The 13,609-nt window shown below is 35.5% G+C and overlaps 1 protein-coding gene across 1 annotated transcript; it reads left to right on the top strand.

Moving 5' to 3' along the window:
• The first annotated feature begins 818 nt into the window (after nt 1–818).
• LOC127971190 (single-minded homolog 1-like) lies at nt 819–8,478 on the top strand. Its single transcript, XM_052574030.1, has 11 exons — nt 819–992; nt 2,454–2,516; nt 2,758–2,847; nt 2,920–3,028; nt 4,311–4,396; nt 4,468–4,643; nt 4,715–4,821; nt 5,534–5,681; nt 7,190–7,337; nt 8,136–8,255; nt 8,464–8,478. The coding sequence occupies exons 1-11, from the start codon at nt 819–821 to the stop codon at nt 8,476–8,478; spliced, it is 1,236 nt and encodes a 411-aa protein (XP_052429990.1).
• Nucleotides 8,479–13,609: the final 5,131 nt, after the last annotated feature.

Raw genomic sequence — 13,609 nt, forward strand, 5'->3', positions numbered from 1 at the left:
AAATAAAGGCTATCTCCATCTAAACTGGCGAACTATAATCCATACATAAACATCCATTACCTATTAAATATATACAGTCAATTAAAAAGTCTTGAATTTGTAGTCCACGAAAATGAACTTGTTATAGGAAGTTCTCAAGTTTCCTTTGTGCGCGCGCACACACACACACACACACACTTCAGAAGCTCCAATCCTCCCAGTGAGACTCTCTGACCAATGAGCGCGTGAGTGACGGTAAGACCGGACAGCACGAGACCGTTTCAGACACACACACCCGGTTCCTGATGATGTGCTCACGTGTGATTCCACCCTTCAGGACAGAATAGAATAGAATAGAATTTATTTGAATTGAATGTAATATAATTCAATTTAATGTAAATATAATTTATTGTAAATAGAACTGAATGTAATATAATTAATTTGAATAGAATAGAATAGAATAGAATAGAATAGAATAGAATAGAATGCAAAGTCTGTGTAAAGTGTGGAGCTCCTGATCCTGAAGGTGGTGAGTATAATTTAATGTTAATATGTTTTCGCGAGTTTCGCTGTGGACTGATAATAAAAATAAATAAATAAAACTACTATTTTTATTTGTTAGCTATAACAGAATTAATTAGTAAATATGTGTTAGTAAAAATAAATGTGCCGCCCGTGTCATGATGTATTTGAGGTATAAAACAATTGAGAGTGCTGTTTAATTCATTAGAGAAGTTAAGTTGTGCCGTGATTGGCAGCGATTGGCAGCGGCCTGCGCGGGTCAGATGCGCGTGCACGCGTCTGGAGTCTCGAGGGATCTGAACGCGTCTGACGCAGCGATGAAGGAGAAGACGGCGGCGAGGACGCGGCGCGAGATGGAGAACCGCGAGTTTGACGCGCTCGCCCGTATGTTGCCGTTACCGTCGGCCATCACGTGTCAGCTGGACAAAGCGTCCATCATCCAACTGACCAGCAGTTACCTGAAGATGCGACAGGTGCTCCCGCGAGGTCAGGTGCCTCATTAACACTCCACACTAATTAACTCCAATCTAACAGTTACCTGCACAGCGGAGAAGTCAGGTGATTAACTCATTCTCATCGACCACATCCGGTAGAAACAACAGAACTCACACTTTTACCGTGTTTCTAATAATATACTGCTGAAGAATTGGTGTTCGATCTCGAGATGAGCTGTGTTCATATGTGAGGATTGAAAGACTCGTCATTATCAGAGGAAAACAAATAATACTGCACGAGAGAAATACTGTAAAACCAACAAAAGCTAGTGAATTTCATCTTTTATTCTAGTTTATGAATTTAAGTTCTAGTTTTTGGCTGTCGACCTCAGATCTACAGATTTATAGTTTACACCCAAATTATACATTTTCTGTCACACATACAGTAATCAAATCTGTAAAGCTGCATTTAAATGATGATTATAATAATAATAATAGCAATATAAACAACAAAACTTCTATCGTTTATTATTGTTATTATTATTACTTGTTATTCATATTATTGTAATTAGGCTGTTTTATAAAATATAATGTACATATTTTTTTAATATGATATCTATTTTATAACAGATTATCATATTATATTATATTGTATTATATGTGTGTGTGCAGAGATTGTGTGTAAAATTAAGGAAAGTGCACAAACCACTAAACAGCGCTTTGAAAACAGTTATATTTCAAATTCATTATAATATCTTGATTATCCATTGCTCTACAATTCATATCGATTTGAGTTTATAGCTAACGATTCAAATATTTGTCTAGATTGGAGTTGATTGACTTTGCATTTAATAAATCCGTGTTTTAGATGGTTAGAAATAAAAATGATGTCCTTTCTACGAATCCTAATTTCTGAAATCGCTTCAGTATTTTACTGTGAGAGGATCGAGTTGCTCTGCTCTCTCCCGGTCACGCGCGTGACTGCGCACCCGCCGCGCTCATTACAGCGGGAGCGCGCGCAGACCGGCCGGAGCCCGCGAGCACGAGTCACTTAACATCAGATGCGTTTCTAATTGATGCACGCTCGGCGTGTGAGAGAAACACGGATAACCTTTAACAACTGGAAGAAATAAAATCACTCTTCATTTAGTCTCCCGTTTATTGAAATTTATTTTGTATGTAATGTATTTATTTTGTGCCTCCAGTCTAATGAAAACAATATTTTAGCGTTGCCTTTTCACCTATTTCATATTTATGATAAGCTACTTTAAATATGGAATAGCTATGCAAATATAATCCAATAAAGTAGTAAAATACATTATATTTTGATATTATTTTTTATGATAGGCCTAATTATTATAATTTGTATTAAAATATGCAGAATAGGCTAGTAATGTATTATACTATAGCTATATGTATTAATATATAGTGAACCTTAATCACCTCAGTGTGCAAACTAATGAACCAGAGCTGTGTGTGTGTGTGTGTGTGTGTGTGTGAGTGTGCGTGTTGCTGTAGGTTTGGGGTCAAAGCAGATCTTTAGAAAACACAAACCTTGAGCTCGGATCGCATTTACTGCAGGTAATAATCAGCAAGGTGCTCCAGGTAATGTGACAACTTTATTATTATTATTATTATTATTACTGACATTTAGAATTATGGCTGTACAGTGAAGCTAATGTTTCATAAACATGCACATGCGTTAGAAGACAGTTTGTTGCTTTTTTGATGTAATTTTAACATGATTAGTGAAGCATCTTTCCAGATTGTCCCGGCGTTGGTTGTGTCTGTGGTGATCTGTCTGATGTTCTCTGATCTGCAGACGTTAGACGGCTTTATATTCGTGGTGGCTTGCGATGGGAAGATCATGTACATCTCAGAGACGGCGTCGGTTCACCTGGGTCTTTCACAGGTGAAGAGCTGACTAACATCTGTGTTTGTGCTGGTGTTCCTCCAGTGCAAACACACAGCTGCTTTCACACAGGTAGAGCTGACCGGGAACAGTATTTATGAGTACGTCCATCCGGCGGATCACGACGAGATGAGCGCGGTCCTGACGCCTCAGCCCTCGCTCCACACACAGCTCATCCACGGTGAGACCACACCAACATCTACACGTGTCCACACGCAGCACAGCAGAGGAACTCTCATGCCTTTCTAATGGAGACTGAAGTAAAACAAAAAAAAACCTAATTATGACAATCTGACAATAAAAAAAAAAACTATGAAATGTGATACAAAATATTTAAATATGAAAAAAATATATAAATTTTGAAATATTATACTGTATACATAATAACATAAAAAGCATATCAAAATATTATTATAATTATAAATTCAAAATGTTATTATATTTTATTTACAAATAATAATATAGAAAATATTATTTGGATGCATATTCTAAAATTCTTATATATATATATATTATTTAATATTTTATTATATCAATTTTAATACATAATGCTTTTTCAGATTTGTAAATAAAACAAAGATTATTGGAATTATTGGAATTTTCTAATAATAATTTTAGTCTTTACATTAATTATTTGTGATAAAAATTATAATTAGGACTGTTTTGGGCACCAAAAAAAATCTTTAAATTAAATAATTTGCTATGATACAAAATACATATAAAAAAAACTAATTTCAGTTTCAGAAAGATTATTTTAAAGTGTCTTGTAGTCGCAAGTCTACTTTATTTCTAGAGCCCTATCCACTACAAAGTAAAGTGTGAAGCAACGCAACTAGATGAGAATAGTAAAAACAACAATAACAACGATATTTAACCAGAAGCCAATGCAGCTTTTCCAAAACTGGAGTAATGTGCTCCTTTTTCTTCGTACTAGTAAGGAGCCTCGCAGCTGCATTCTGGACCAAATGGAATTTTGAAATAAGAGATTGGCTTAATCACAAATAAAGTGCATTGCAGTAATCCTAAAGACCTAAAGACAACAGAAACAGTGAAAACAGAATAGGCCCCAAAACGGAGCCCTGAGGTACTCCACAGTCAATAGAGACTGAAGGGGAAGAAAGTTCCCCAACCCTCACTGAAAAGGATCATCCCTTCAAATAAGAAGAAAAACATCTGTACAAGACAAGAATAATGTGTATTATTATTCACTAAAAACATAATTAGGACTGTTTTTAAACTTTACAAGAATAATTTTAGACTTTCTGTTTCAGAATTTCACTTAATTAAATTTTTTTTGTGAATATTTCTGTGCAACTTACTTGCAATTTCTGAGTACACATTTTTTCAAATCCAATTCTCTTTTTTCAGTGTCAGTCAGTCAGACAAAAATATGACCAAATTAGCATTAATATCACGCATACAAGCCAGACGGATGAATGCGGTGTTGTATTTGCTGATTTCAGAGCATGAAGCGGAGCGCTCGTTCTTCTTGAGAATGAAGTGTGTTTTGGTCAAACGTAACGCCGGACTGACGAGCGGAGGATATAAGGTACACACACACACAGATGAACGCCGCGTCAGCTGACGGACACTAACGGAGCGTGACCTTTGACCCCGCAGGTCATCCACTGCAGTGGCTATCTGAAGACGTCTGCGCTGGACTGCTGTCAGAACGTGGGGCTGGTGGCGGTGGGACACACTTTACCTCCAAGCGCCGTCACCGAGATCAAGCTTCACAACAACATGTTCATGTTCAGAGCCAGTCTAGACATGAAGCTCATCTTCCTGGACTCCAGGTGAGTGTGAGGTGTGTGATGGATAAATGACTTCGTGTTCCACTGATCCAGGGCTGTTCTGTGCCTCTAAGGGTTTCAGAGCTGACAGGATATGAACCACAGGACCTGATTGAGAAGACCCTGTATCATCACGTGCACAGCTGTGACAGCTTTCACCTGCGCTGCGCTCATCAGCTCCGTGAGTACAAATCATATCAGTATTCATCTTACAGAGAGGAATCCAGAGACCTCAGTCTTTTTAATGCATACTACAGTGAGAAAAAAATGTAAAAAGAAATTAAAAAGTGTTTGAGAGATATATGTGTGTGTGTGTGTGTGTGCGCGTGTGTGTGTGTATGCAAAAAGCATTTAAAGCATATAAAAATGTATAATCATTATTTAATAAATAATATTATTAATAAAATATTTGTATTATATAAAATAATAGAAATATATATATATTTACTAATAATAATGTACAAAACTATTATTTGTGTGTATATATATAAATATAGAATAAATATAAACGGTTTATATATTATATGTTATAATATATAATATAGTATTGTATACTGTGTTATATAAATTGTAATAAACAGTAACACATTACAATGAGGTTCCATTTGTTCACATTAGTTAACAATGAGAAATACTTAACCTTTGTTCATGTTAATTTCAATATTTATTAATACAAGAATTAAAATCAAAAGTTGTATCTATTAATATTATTTAATGGATGTGTGCTGACATAAACTAAAAATAAACAGTTTTGTTTTTATTGACTAATGTTAACAAAGATTAATAAGTATTGCAACACTTTGTATTTACATGCATGTATTTACATATTTAACACACACACACACACATGCATATTTATATATTAGAATTGTATTTATTTTATATATCTGCAGTGCTGGTCAAGGGTCAGGTGACCACTAAATATTACCGCTTCCTGTCCAAATATGGCGGCTGGGTTTGGGTGCAGAGTTACGCTACGATTGTTCACAACATCCGCTCGTCTCGTCCGCACTGCATCGTCAGCGTCAACTACGTCCTCACGTGAGTCACATTCACGTACACACACACCCCACAATGGAATAATGAACGTACTTATATACACTACAGTTCAAACGTTATTATTTTAAGTATATATTTTTTTATTAACACCTTCATTCATCAAGGATGTGTTAAATTGTTATTTGCAAAGTGATAGCAAAGATTTACATTGTTAGAAAAGATTTCTATTTTGAATCAATTCTGTTCTTTTTTGCTTTTTATTCATCAAAGAATCCTAAAAAAAGTATCGGGTTAAAAAAATATATGGATAATATTATAATTGAAAACATTGATAATTCTAATAATAAATGTAATAATACATATGTTGATAACACGACATTTCATGTTTCTAACATGATTAGCATGTTGCTTATATGGTTAGCATGTTTTTCTAGCACATTTCTATCATGATTAGCATGCTGTTATCATGAAAATTAGCATGTTGTTAGCCAAGTCAAGTCACCTTTATTTATATAGCGCTTTAAACAAAATACATTGCGTCAAAGCAACTGAACAACATTCATTAAGAAAACAGTGTGTCAATAATGCAAAATGATAGTTAAAGGCAGCATGATTAGCATATTGTTAACATGTTGGAAACATGTTTTAATATGTTGCAAACATATTTCATGTTGTTAACAAGATAAACACATTTCTAGCATGAATTAACATGTTGTTATCATGGTTAGCATGTTGATAGCATGTTTCTATCATGATTAGCATGCTGTTAGCATAATTAACATGTTGTTAACATTATTAGCATGTGGATAACATTTTGTTGACATGTTTTAATATGTTGCTAGCATGATATTTCATGTTGCTAACATGATTAGCACATTGCTAGCATTGAATTAAGATGTTGTTATCATGTTTAGCATGTTAGTAGAATTTTCTATTATCATTAGCTTGCTGTTAACAATTAGAATACTGATGGCATGATTAACACGTGCTTAACAGTTTGTTAACGTGTTTTAATACGTTGCTAGCATTATATTTCATGTTGCTAACATGATTAGCATTTTAGCATGTTAATAGCATAATTAGCATGATTAGCATGTGGCTAACATGTTTTAATATATTGCTAGCATGATATTTCATGTTCCCTAACATGATTAGCATATTGCTAGCACGAATTAGCATGTAGCTTGCATGCTTTAACATGTTGTCTGTGTTAGTCATTAAGCTTTGCTATAGTTATAGGCAGCTTAAACACTCTATTAAGCCGTAATGTACAAAAGTTATTAAGTCGTACTGTACAAAAAACTTCTGGGTCAAAAATGACCCGAATATAAAAAGTTTCATATCTCTTTAAAAATAATTTTTACAAATCTGAAAAAAATATATGATGTCTATTTTAATCACCATAATCCATATAGTACATGTTTCTTTCCTGTAGTAATAACTATGTTTTTTTTTACAAATGTTTGTGTCAAAATTACTCAAAAGCATTATGAATGTCATGCTCAAACATCATATTTACTGTAATAATGCGATGGATTGTGTGTGTTTAGGGACACAGAGTATAAAGGCATGGTGCTGTCTCTGGACCAGCTGAAGCCCAGCAGACCTGTGTTCCTCTACAGAGAGCGTCATGAGCCCGAGGACGACCCTCCAGCGTCCCGCAGCGGGACGAAGAGCCAGCCTTCTTCTTACTCTCAGGTGACTCCCTGACTTCTGCTCTGAAACACTTTCAGTCTCACTCAACCTCAAATGCATATTCTAGATGTTACATATATTAGTTTTTAGTCACAGTTATCACTCACCATATTATCTTCTCTGGTTCTTTTATTCTTTCTTTCTTTTCACACACTATCATTTGAGTTATGCTCACCAAGGCTGCATTTCTTTGCTTAAAAATACAGTAAAAACAGTAATATTATGAAAATATATTACAGTTCAAAATAACAGTTTTATATTGTATTACATTTTAAAATGTAATTTATTCCTGTGATCAGAGATTAATTTTTTTCAGCTTTATTTCTCTATAAATAATGTGATCAACTTTCGATTTGAATTAATATGTCAGTAAATGATAAGATTATAATTAGATGTATTTTTCAAGGTTATTTCATGTGAACTATAATGTAGTCGACGCCTTTACTGTCGTTTTTGATCAAATGTGTACTTGCTGAATAAAAGTATAAATTACTGTCATATTTTTTTGAATCATTAAGATACTACTACAGTTTGTTTTTCTTCATATTTAGATTTTTCAATGTTTCAGGAATTTAGTTTTGTGTTTTTTTATTTATTTTTTTTAATGTCTACTAGTTTTAGTTTTAGTTATTTTTTAGTTACGTTAAGTAAAATTACACATCATGTCAACTGCCCTTTAAGCTGGATCTCACTAGATAATGAACAGGTTCCCCTTTAAGTTTTAGAATGAATAATAATAATAATAATAATAATAATCCATGTGAGAATTTCTCTCCTAACTTCTTGTTCTGTTTTTTTCAGCAGTTCTCATCGTTCCAACCCGAGCGCTCAGATTCCAACCGCGACAGCCAATGGGGAAGCAGCCCTCTGACAGACTCCGCCTCCCCGCAGCGACTGGATCACAGTGACACGTCAGAAGCGGTGTGTGGCTCGCAGTGTCACGCTCAAACACACACACAGCGGTGTGATCAGAGAGAGAGAGAGGGATGGTGGGACGCCGCATGACCTGAAGCTCCTCGACACAACGGAGGAACGTACCTTCATACTCACGGTGAGTCACAGCATCTTCAGGAATCATGCTAATACACTGCTCAAGAAACATTTCTCATTATTATCAATGTTGGAAAAGGTTTACATTGATTAACAGTAATTTATGTGTTTTTGTAATTATTAAGATGTTTCTGAAAGAAGTCTCTCCTGCTCACACAGGCTACATTTATTTGATTAAAAATACAGTAAAAACAGCTAAATATTATTCTAATGTAAATCATCTGTTTTCTGTGTGAATCTGTGTTAAAGTGTAATGTATTTCTGTGATGCTCTGCTGTATTTTCAGCATCATTCCTCCGGTCTTCAGTGTCACATGATCTTCATTTTTTATTTTAGTTAAAGCTATTTAGTTATGTGCTTTCATTTTTGTCATTTTTAGTAGTATATACCAGGCACGTGCAGGGGGGGGGGTGGGGGCGTTGGGTGCTTGAGCACCTGCCCCTTTGCCCTTTGGTGCCCAAAGTGCCCTTTTGTCCAAGCAAAATTTCCTATATATTTTTTTTTTTTGTCATACCGTTTCCTTTTGTGAATGCCTGCTCATGCCCAATCTAAATATTAGTCAAATTTTGAATAATAATTTAGCCGTCAATAAATTGACCAACATGATGACCTTTGACCTGACGACGACGACCTCCTCATCTGACCATGACGATTCGACACGCTGCACGCGCATTTTTTAACTGTCAGAGGATATTTTCAACACAGCGGAAGCCGGTAAGTGGTGTTTCATTCTCAGCGAAGTGATTCTGATATTTATTTACTTATTATTATTTTACAAGAACGACGTGATGTGAGAATATGCAGATATGTTGTTTATATTGCGGTGTGTAGCCTGTAGTGTAGAGTAACGTTAGTGTGCTGTTTGAGGGAGAAACGTTTCACAGGCATAGAGGGCAGAGGCGTCATGCCCATTCAAAGATTTCTGAGCCAAGTTGATTTTAAATGCAGCTTCCAAACGACAAAAAAAAACAAAAAAAAAAAAAAACAGCAGAATAATATTTTTTATATATTTGATATAATCACACTGTTGTGATTAGATCGTTCTGAGCATAGCATCAGCTGCTAAATTCAAATCTGTGTTCGCTGGCTGGCGCTGAGCCAGAGACGTTCGTACAACGCTTCATGATGATAACCAATCAACGGTTCTGTTGCGCGAATGCAATGGCCAATCAGAGACGTGCAGAAGAGTCATCATGAAACGCGCTGTTTTTGTTCACTTGCTCGCTGACTGAATTATTTAGCGAATTCTTTCTTCGGAGAGAGAGAGAAAAACTAAAAAAATCCTGATGTGCATAATGTAATGTAAAGTGCTTCAGTGATTGAAGTTAGATGGTAGTTTTTGAGAGTGCCTGAACTCTGGCTAGACTGAATGAAAATGTTATTTGATAATGTAAATGTTCTTTACTCTCTGCAAAATGAAAGTGTTAAAATAAGTAACTTACAATATTGTTATTAAAATTTACATTAAATGCAAATTCAGTCGTATTAAAAGTACTTTATGGCATGATATGGCACTTAAGTAAAAAGTCGGGGTTTTATGTGTAGTTAATAGATTACACTACCTTTCCATTTATTGATCAAATAACAATCTATAAAGGTGCAAAACGCGTTTACTTATACGTTTGAGAATCGAGATATTTCCTGATATATTAAGCATGTTTGGAATTGTTTTGAATAAAAAGGAAAAATAAATAAAACATAAGCCTATATAAGTTATACAGTGCTTTCATTGCATGACTCAGTTGTTTATTGTTTTGTATCAATATTTAAGGTGGACTTATTGATTAGGTGCAAGAATAGTAGTGATGGGTAAAATAATAGATTGATAATGAAATAGTAGATTGTGCCTTGTTCCTAGATGGACAGAGACTGGAAAGTAATAGATCAGATGAGGAGATGGAGATAGAGGAAGAAAAAGAGGCAAATGTAGACGCACAAGTGACAGAAAGAGCAGGTAACAGCAAGCCAGGAGACAGAGGCTGGTGAGAAAGAGGAAAATGTAGAGTGTTTTCTGTAGTTTTTACTATAACCGCTGTTCTTAATTATTCTGTAGAACAGAGAAGAAAAAGCCATCAGGTTGGGACAATTAAAGACATTTCAGTTTCTAATCCCAGAGTTATTATTAGGTGGAAATAATTTTTCTTTTTTTACTTTTAAACTTAAAATTGTCTCTTCTAATATTTTTCTTTTTCAAAACTGCATTCCAGCATTTGCTGCCGTATCAAAACATAATCATCCATATCAATACGCAAATCGGCAAGGAATGCATCACAATATATTGTTGTATTGCTATTTTGAACCGCGCTATTTAAACCTTGTTCCATGTGCCCCTTTTATACTTTGAGCACCTGCCCCTCCAAAGGTCTCTGCACAGCCCTGGTATATACATATATAAATTCATAGAAATCTGGAGTTCATAAATAATTTATTTCAGTTCATGTTTCTTTTATTTCAAGTAATGAAAAGGTTTTTTATGGTGTCAGTATTAGTTAAGTATGATTATAATGATTTTTTTTTTTAAGAAGAGCATTTACTGTAACAGTATAAATGTCTTTTCTGTCACTTTGGTCAATTTAATGCATCCTTGGTGAATAAAAATGTCAATATCTTTCGAAACAAAACAAAAATCTTACTGATGCTACAAGTTTTACTTTAATACATTCTTATTGTGAAAACCACAGTCTTTCATCGAAACAATTTTGTTTTTAAATTTTAAATTTTAAAATGGCTTTGCCCTCATGTAATCTTGGCCAGTGGCTAATTTGGTTCAATTTAGTCAATGTTCTCTGAAAAAGCAAGTTTTTATATTTAAAAGTTTTTTTCATGTAGCCTACGGTTTTTTTTTTATTCACGACTTTAATTTAACACAATTACTGAAGGCAATCTAACATGCGGATAATAGACTAAAAATATCTACATTTAAACATTTATAAATACGCACAAAAACTTCATAATCAGTCCTCAGGGAGTTTCAGCACGCAGAGCGTCACAGAAAGCGCACGCGCATGACGCAGTGTCATCAAATCTCATTGGCAGCTCGTTGGGACGACAGTTCTCCGGGCTCAACGGGCGATTCGGGAGGAGGCTGCCATGGCAACAGGGTGTTTCGCGTGAGCCCGCGGGAATCCGAGAGCCTGATAGAAGCCAAACCGGAGCCGATTAAAGTGAAGGACGTCCGCATGAGCGATTACTTCTCCTCCGTCTGCCGAGGGACGCCGGGGACCCGCCTCATCCTGTGCCGGGACGACATGGACGGGAGTCCGGTGTCACTGTCCGGTCTGAGCAGTCCCGGGACGGATAGCCTGTCCCGCAGCCCGCTGCTGTTCTCCACCCGGGACAGAGTGCGCAGATTACCCGCTCATTATGAGTTTGAGACCAGTGCCGCGCACACCGGCACATCAGTCATCATCACCAACCGAAGCTGACCGCTGCTTTACGAGCCTGCACATCTGGGGAAAATAGCATGCAAACATGGAAAGATGACAGCGTTCTTATGTTGCTATTCATACAAGCATCTCAACAGATTCATGTTTTGCATGCAGAAGCATGTTTTTTTTTGTGCACTATGGCATTTAAAAAAAAAACTTTCATTTGGACGTAAATCAATAAGATTTTGCAGTATTGGCTGTACTGCTTTTAAGAAAGAAAAATGAAAAATGCATGACTTGCAAATTGTTTGCATGGTGGCATTGTTATCATGTCAGTTCACCTTAGTTTTTATTATTTTAATGCAAAATCAGTTATATTTACAGAATGGATTTTAAATTAAGAATGCATGAAGCACATTAGTTGTTTTGTTTGCACTTTGACATTATTTTCACATCACTTCACCCCAGTTCTCATTAGTTTAATGCAAAATCAATTAGATTTTGCATGTATTTAGAGATGGTTGGACTGAATTCAATTAGTTGATTTTCTTGTTTTATCGTTTATTTCTAAATCTATTATTTACAGTAATCTGAAGCTAAAAAAAAGAATGCATGAAGAATTTTTTTTTGTCATTAGTGCATGACTTTATTTTCATGTCATTTCAACCCAATTCTCTTTGTTTTCATCCAAAATCAATTATTGATTTATTCAATTAATAGTTTAATCAATTCATAAAATCAATTATATTTTGTGTTATTTACAGATTATAGTTTAGTTTCATGACTTTAATTTGTGGATTTTGATAAATGTATTATTTGCAGTAATCTAAAAAGAAATAGAACTGAAAAATCGTTCAGTTCACCCCAAGTCTCATTATTTTGATGCAAAATCAGTTACAGTATATTTTGTGACTTTGTTGATTTTAATTTATAAAAATCATAAGAGAATATCCAGGTGCACTACGGTAATGAGAATATGATTGTAATAAAGTAATCAGCTTTATTTTCTTTGTGCATAATATAATTACTTGCAATTTGAAGTAAATAATTTTCATTAAATTCACCCATAAAATGATGAATGCTGTTGACTGAAATTAAAATGAAATTTTATAATCAATCAATTTAATAAATACAAAAATGTGTGTGTGTTGGTGTGTTTAGACCACCCTAGCAACCACTTAACAAGACCCAAGCAGTCACCAGGAACATTATATTAAGTGCATAGCAACCACTAAAGCCACGCTAGCAACGACACCCTAACAACAGTCACAGAGCACATTAACAACTGAGAGCACTTTATGGACGTAGCCATGCCTAACTCGAGGAATGAAGAGCTCACCGAGAGGGCCTGCAGATCACCAACATGCTTGACCGATGCCATTAGGCCGAATATTGAAGACACCAATGTTTTATGTGTATTTGGGTCTATAGCGCCATTTCTCTGTGGAACTGGGGAGGCATAAGTTTGTGACATCAGCTGTAAGTGAACATGTGCAAGACTTACAAAAGCTGTTAAACCCTGTTAAGCTGCTAACCCTAACAGCTCCGTCAGGCCAAAGAAGATGCTTACGTGAAGGGGGACAATGTCTTGTATAAACAGGTTAAATACACATTGGAAAAAGAGATCAAAGTGGCAAAGAGGAATTATTCTGAAAAAATAAGGACTCAGTTCACTTCCAACGACTCCGCATCAGTGTGGAAAAGTCTAAAGAAGATCACCAATTACAAGACACCACCCCCCTGAATGCCTCCCCACACAACCATTCACACCCTTCACATCTCCTGCAACCAGCCCCAAATGCCTCTCCAAACAACCGTTCACACCATTAACAGCTCCTGCAACCCATCCTGAACACC

Source organism: Carassius gibelio, chromosome A4 (assembly GCF_023724105.1).
Source record: "Carassius gibelio isolate Cgi1373 ecotype wild population from Czech Republic chromosome A4, carGib1.2-hapl.c, whole genome shotgun sequence".
Taxonomy (NCBI): domain Eukaryota; kingdom Metazoa; phylum Chordata; class Actinopteri; order Cypriniformes; family Cyprinidae; genus Carassius; species Carassius gibelio.

Coding starts and splice junctions, on each gene's coding strand:
- LOC127971190 (XM_052574030.1), top strand. CDS start 819: ATGAAGGAGAAGACGGCGGCGAGGACGCGGCGCGAGATGGAGAACCGC. Junction 4,397..4,467: donor TGACGAGCGGAGGATATAAG/GTACACACACAC, acceptor TTGACCCCGCAG/GTCATCCACTGCAGTGGCTA. Junction 4,644..4,714: donor CTCATCTTCCTGGACTCCAG/GTGAGTGTGAGG, acceptor TGTGCCTCTAAG/GGTTTCAGAGCTGACAGGAT.